The sequence below is a fragment of the Mastomys coucha genome, unplaced genomic scaffold, assembly GCF_008632895.1.
Source record: "Mastomys coucha isolate ucsf_1 unplaced genomic scaffold, UCSF_Mcou_1 pScaffold3, whole genome shotgun sequence".
In the NCBI taxonomy this organism is placed as follows: domain Eukaryota; kingdom Metazoa; phylum Chordata; class Mammalia; order Rodentia; family Muridae; genus Mastomys; species Mastomys coucha.
Window position 1 is genome coordinate 47,732,749 of NW_022196909.1, and position 6,246 is coordinate 47,738,994.

Below are 6,246 nucleotides of genomic sequence, written 5' to 3' on the forward strand. Positions count from 1 at the left end.
CCACGGGCCTGTCTATCCCAGGGATCGCTCAAGGCTCCATGCGTGCCTCCACAGGCCTGTCTATCCCAGGCATCGCTCAAGGCTCCATGCGTGCCTCCACGGGCCTGTCTATGCAGACACGTCCACTTCACCTAGACAGCTAGCAGAGGAAGGTGTGCAGCATCAACTCCTCGGGGCCTGCACACAGCTTGTTCCTGAGGCCGCATTACTGTTTGCCTAGATTAACTCGTGTGCAGTCCAAGTCTTCTCACTTGATAAAGTGGCATGCCCATCCATGGTGTCTTAACACAGCGCTCCACCTCCTTGGGACAGACACTAAGAAGAATTGCCGTGAGTTTGAGCCCAGGCAGGGACACATAGTGAGACCCGCATCTCAGAAGCACAATTTATGGAAGTAGCCAGCATGAGGACATAGTTGTTTTGATGTTTTGAAATGGGGTCTCTCCGATAGTGTCCTGGAACTCACTGTTTAGACCTAGCTGGCCTCAAACTCCCAGAGATCTGCAGCAGACAGAATTAGAAGCAGCTGACACTGTATTTGTGTGTCTGGAGTGTGTGCCTGGGATACTGTGAACTGCAGTCTAGCTTTGATGGCTGTGGCTTCTTTTTCTCAGCGGAAAAGAATTGCTAGTTCCAGGCATGAGCAGCAGGTGTCGCTGCAGCTCTGCTTCCTGTCCTGCATCGCTCCTAGATGGCCAGTTCTCAGTACAGCTCCCAGAGCACTGCAGTGAGTGTGTATGGAGGTGTGACACTGAGATGGACCATCCTCATGCTGCAGTGTAGCACTGAGGATGGCCTCGGCCCTCCCCCTTCTACAGTCCGCACTGCTGAGCCATGGCATCAAAGGACACAGAGACATCAGAGGTGAGGTTATCACCAGGTGCTGATCTATTTAGGAACATGGTTTCACTGTGTAGTCCTGGCTGGCCCATGACTAAAGGCCACCCTCAGCTCACAGTGGTCTACAGCCCTAGTTCCAGGGAAGCAAACACCCTCTTCTGGCCTCTGGGGACACTGCAGACCTATGGTGCACAGACAGACACAAAGGCAAACACTCATCAAACACAAATCAAAGGAAGTAAATCTTAAAAAAAATAAAAAATAACTTAATGGTGCTGTGTAGTGAGGTGTCCCTGTGTCACAGGAGACCAGTGCTCGTCCAGACCAAGTTAGCTTAGGAAGCCCCGCACTTGTGCCTTCAGTGTCCTAAAGAAAAGCACGCTACTCCGTAGGCCTGTTAGTTCGCGGTCCATGTGCAGCCTTGTTATTTATAATGCCTTTTGCTACAGCTTCTCTTTGTGAACAGCAGACAGTCATTTTAAATCACCTCTCAAGTGGGGCGAGGGCTAAGTATGTTGTGATTCTAGTCAAAACCAAATGGAAGCATTTTTAGAATTAGAATTCTGCCATACCAGAATTTTCAAAATTAAGCACATGCACAAAGAACAGTTCATTCTGTGAGCTGGAGCTTTCCGGTTCTACGTGTTCTCTGGTAATGACTTCCAGATATGACTATCAACTGGGAAGCACACACAAAGTGTGCATACGGAAGTGTGCCGGAGCTTGCCCTTGGCATTAGTGAAGGCAGAGAAGCATGTGCTGTGCACACATTCCTTAGCATTCAGAGTGCTGGCTGTGGAGAGCGACTTCTTGGGTGCAGGTAGTGTTTGGGTTTTCGGTGGTGATGGCCTGGGCCAGGGGTGGGCCTGGCATTGACTCGGCTGCCTTTTTGTTTCAGATGTCATCTGGGTGATTCTCAGTGTGGAGGTGGGTGGACTTTTAGGAGTAACGCAGCAGCTGTCATCTTTTGAAACGGAATTCAACACACAGCCACATCGCAAGGTAGAAGGAGACTTCAACCCGTTTGCCTCTCCCCAAAAGAACCGACAATCAGATGAAAACAGCCTAACAGACCCTGGGGGTTCCGAGTTCGACTCGATCAGCAAAAATACATGGGCTCCTGTTCCTGACCAAACCGAGCAAGATCAGGATAGACTGTCACAGAACTCTGTAAATCTGTCCCCCAGCAGTCACGCAAACAACTTATCAGTAGTGACTTACAGTAAGGTAGGTGCCCTCGGAGAAGGGGCAGGTGGTGGGCCCTGGGATTCCTGATGCTCCTTCGTGGCAAACCTAGAATGCTAGACCACCACTGCCCAGAGCAGCCCTGGCTCCTTAGCTGCTCAGCACTCCTACCGGTAGCATCACCACAAGCCATCTCCCTCTCTGAGCGCCCTGTGGCTGGCTGCTGCTTCATCCCATGTGAAATTCACTTCTGGCTCTGTTCTGACTCGGGTGCTGAAAACTGAGGCTATTTACTGGTAATATTTTTAAAACTGTCAAAATATCATTAGCAATGCTTCCGGGGCAGGAGTGTGCCGAGCTTAGTCATCGTCTCTGCAGTGCCCTATGCAACGGCTCCTGCTGTGTTTTCTTGCTTTAGGCAGGTTTCCCCTGAGTAAACCGACAAGCTCCGTTATTTTATCCTACGATTGTTGTCCGTGACTGTACTCTGTCACATAGTGTCGTGTTGTGTCTTCAGTTTGCTTTGGCTCATGATGAACCCCACACCCTGGAGTGGCTCAGAGTGATATTTTGACTTGCACGTGTGGGACATGTGCACGTGAGGCACTGCCTGCCAGTCAGTACTCTGGCTCTGTGGAGGCTGTGCTGTGTGTTTGAGTTGCCAGCTTCTCTGTGCTAGCCAGCCCAGCGGTTCCCACTCACTGTTGAGGTAAAGGCGGCTCCCAGCTGCTGGCTTGGGTCTGAGCCCACAGCTAGGCTTGCTGTCAGGCTCAGCCCTGTGTGGACTCTCCTCCCATGGACAAAACTATCTCAAGTCCACCTGTGCTTCAAGCTGAAACTCAGCCTTGGAGCTTAAAATGAGCTGTGTGCTGGAGGTCAGGGTCGTCTGCTTACAGTGTTTTGTGGCCAGTCTCGTGGGTGCAAAATGATTTGTGTGTGCTGAGGTAGTTAGTCACTGTGTCAAGTGGGCCAGGCAATGACTTACCTGCATTAAGGAACGGCTCCACTTTCTCTGATTTTTGAGGTAGGATCCTCCTAGGCATCTCAAGTGTTGGCTTACAGGCTTAAGTTCAGCATAGCTGCAGGACTCCACATCTTCATATTCACACAAGTTTTCTTTTGTTTTTTGAGACAGGGTCTCATAGCCTAGATTGGCCAAGATCAAGGCGGCCTTGATCTTGATTTCCTATGTCCATAGATGCTAACTAAGCTCACAGACCTCATTCTATGCTATGTTGGAGATGGAGCATGCCTCAGACAAGCTAGGCAAGCACCTACCAACCAAGCTACACCCCGAACGCAGAATTCCCTCTCTAAAGCTCTCTTAGTTGCCCGTACAGCAAGTAGAGCAGCCAGCCCTGACCAAGCACGCCTCGTTCAGTGGAAAGTCCGTGCACCTAAGGTCAGCGGAAGGTGAGGGGCAGAAGCAGCTCCTGTACTCTGTTGTTTGCAGAACAGGGCGCTGCTTTCCCCAGCTGGGCCCTGTACGGAGTGTGGTGGCTGTCGTAGGGGTTCTGGCTCAGGAGCTGACGTCCTTTTCTAGCTGTGACCATCTTCTCCTTCAGGGGTTGAGGCTTCCAACCAGCTGCAGTGCTTATTCACATATTCACAGCAGAGGGGAAGGGCTGAGCCCCCGCCAGCCTGAGGTCCTTCTCAGCCCTGCTGCTGAGGGCTAGGCAGTGGGAGGCCACTTTATGTACTTAGATGACCAGCTTAGAGTCTCACTGCCCACCCCACCCCCACCGCCATTTAAAAGTAAATTTTCAGGACTAAAGAGGTCCCAGCACCCACATGGCAGCTTATAATCACCTATAACTACAGTTCCACAGGATCCACCACCTTCTTCTGACCTCCACAGGCACCAGGCATGCAGATCAAGCATCCACACACATAAGTTTGTTTGCTTAATAGCTTGCTTGGTCACTGATTCATTCATTCATTCGTTGGTTTTTTGAAGCAGGGTTTCTCTGTATAGCTGTGGCTGTCCTGGAGGACTGACTGTCTTTCGAGTGCCGGGAGCACCACCACACCTGCTTTACACATACATTTTTAAATAATTTTAAATACAAATAAAAGCAACTTCTGAGCTAGTGAGATGACTCTGAGTGGAGTTGCTGATAAAGCCAAGATTCAAGAGTACACGCGGGAAAGTGCAGGTGTCTTCACTTCCATATGTGTGCCATGCCATGACCACACTAAATACATTTTAGGTGGTATCCAGGAAGGCTTGGGCAGAATGGAGTAATAATGTGAAACTTTGATCTTAAAGAGACATTGGGACAAGCATAATCCAAGCAAAATCTTACTCAGAAAGCAACATGAAACATTTGGCTCTGTTTTCGCATAGCAGCACAGCGAGATGTGTTGACTCTGCCTCCTTCGGAGTAACACAGGCAGTGGGCACCATTTGGAGAGCAGGTTACTGTCCAGTCAGAGCCCGAGGAGCAGAGTTGCTGCTCCCTGCCACACTGTGGCCATCCAGCAGGGAAGATTAGCCGTTTCACAAAGCAGTACAGAGTCAAGTTTGAATCAGAACTGTCAGTCGTGTCATTTACACCAGGGAAGCAAGTGTTCGCAGTAGGAGTAGAGCAGAGGTAAAGGGAGGGGATTCGCAAGGGCCGCCTGAGCTTAGCAGCAGCCGAGAAAAACAGTGGTGCTCTGAAGAAAAGCGGATGAAACAGTCACTGCTGGCTTTGGCAATACTGGAACTAACCGAGTACTGCCACACGCCTTTAAGGGATCCCTCCAGCACTCCGGAGGGAAGGCAGGACAGCCAGCTACACAGAGACCTTTCTGTCTTGAAAAATCCAAAAGAAAAAAAAAAGAAAATATTGGTATTAAGGGATTGAAGAGAGGGCTCAGGGTTCAGAGCACTGGCTGTTCTTCCAGATAACCAGGTTCAATTCTCAGCACCTGCGTACAGCTCACAACCATCCTTAACTTCCCAGGAGATCTGACGCCTCCTTGTGGCGTCTGCGGTACTGTAAGCACATGCAAAATACCCAGACACACAAAACAAATAAATTCAATATGTATAGATATATACATAGATGCATATGAAATTAAAGTGGATGCCAGTGGAAATCTGTCTAATAATGAGACTTAGAAAGCATGTATGTGGCTCTTACTCCTGCTTCTCCACCTTGCCTCTTACTCTCTTGTTCCCCCTCTCTGCACGTGGTCATGGCCGGCCCCTACTTCTCTACTCTCTCCTTCTCTCTGCCTTTCTCTGCTTCTGCTACCCTCTTAACTCCCCTCCCCGTGCCCTAAATAAACTCTATTCTATACTTTAAAAAGAAAAAAAAAAAGCATGTATATAGCCAGTGAGATGCTCAGTAGCTAAGGTACGTGGTGCTGAGCCTGACAAATGAGTTCCATATCCAGGACAACACGTGATGAAAGGATAGAACCAACTTTCACGTAGTTCCCTGACCTCAACATGCGTGCTGCGTTATTTTTTAAAGAGACATTAAAGGCACAGGTAGGGGTGATAGAGAGATAGTTCAGTGGTTATAAAACATTTGCTGTTCTTAACAGAGGACCCACACCAGCCAGCTCACAGCCATCTGTAACTCCAAGGGATCCAGCCTCCTGGTATCTGCACACATGTGCATAGACATTATACTCAGGCGTGCGTGCATACAGCAAGTTAAAGAGTAAAGCACAAGTGACCCTAAACGTATGCATTTGACTTGAGAACACAAGGGTAGTTGGTAGACACGTTGCCTCTGTAACAGTTTAACTTGTTAGACTTGGGAGGACAGGCAGAGAGCTCCGGAGGACCCTGCTCCCTGAGCACTGGGTGCTTGTATCAACAGAATAGCACCTCTGTCTGTGTTGACTGGACACCCTTCCCTGGTGGCTGTGAGTAGCCGTGAGCTCTGGGCGAGCACTCATACCTCAGCTGCTGCCCTCCGCTTCGGGCCCTCCCTAGGAGAGCTGCGAAGGCGTCAGCAGTGAAGCGTATGCCGACCTGCCCCAAAGATTCCAAAAGCTGGCTTCTTGCTTCTGTCATGAGTTGGCTGACCTCATAGTCAGCTCAGATGTGGCGGATTGTCCCAAATAGTGGTGAGGGTGAGGCTGACTCAGTGACCCTCTGACTGGGACAGTAACAGGTGCAGTCAGGGTCACAGAAGGGGTCTGTCTACTCTAAACAGCACATTCTCAGTGATTTCAGGGTCACAGAAGGTGGGGTCTGTCTACTCTAGACAGCACATTCTC

The 6,246-nt window shown here is 49.8% G+C and overlaps 1 protein-coding gene and 1 long non-coding RNA gene across 3 annotated transcripts in view; both read left to right on the plus strand.

Moving 5' to 3' along the window:
* Window positions 1-6,246, plus strand: part of Ilrun (inflammation and lipid regulator with UBA-like and NBR1-like domains) — a 70,194-nt gene that overhangs the window by 50,487 nt on the left and 13,461 nt on the right. Inside the window, exon 4 of one of the 2 annotated variants that reach the window (XM_031348791.1) lies at window positions 1,739-2,067. The exons of the other annotated variant lie outside the window; for it this stretch is intronic. Within the exon in view, the coding sequence (XP_031204651.1) occupies window positions 1,739-2,067 (329 nt within the window). The remainder of the gene's footprint in view (window positions 1-1,738; window positions 2,068-6,246) is intronic. 2 annotated transcript variants of the gene reach the window in all.
* The window catches only part of LOC116075542, an 8,469-nt gene continuing 4,296 nt past the window's right edge, over window positions 2,074-6,246 (plus strand). The window contains exon 1 of the long non-coding RNA XR_004112572.1: window positions 2,074-6,213. This is a non-coding gene — a long non-coding RNA (uncharacterized LOC116075542). The remainder of the gene's footprint in view (window positions 6,214-6,246) is intronic.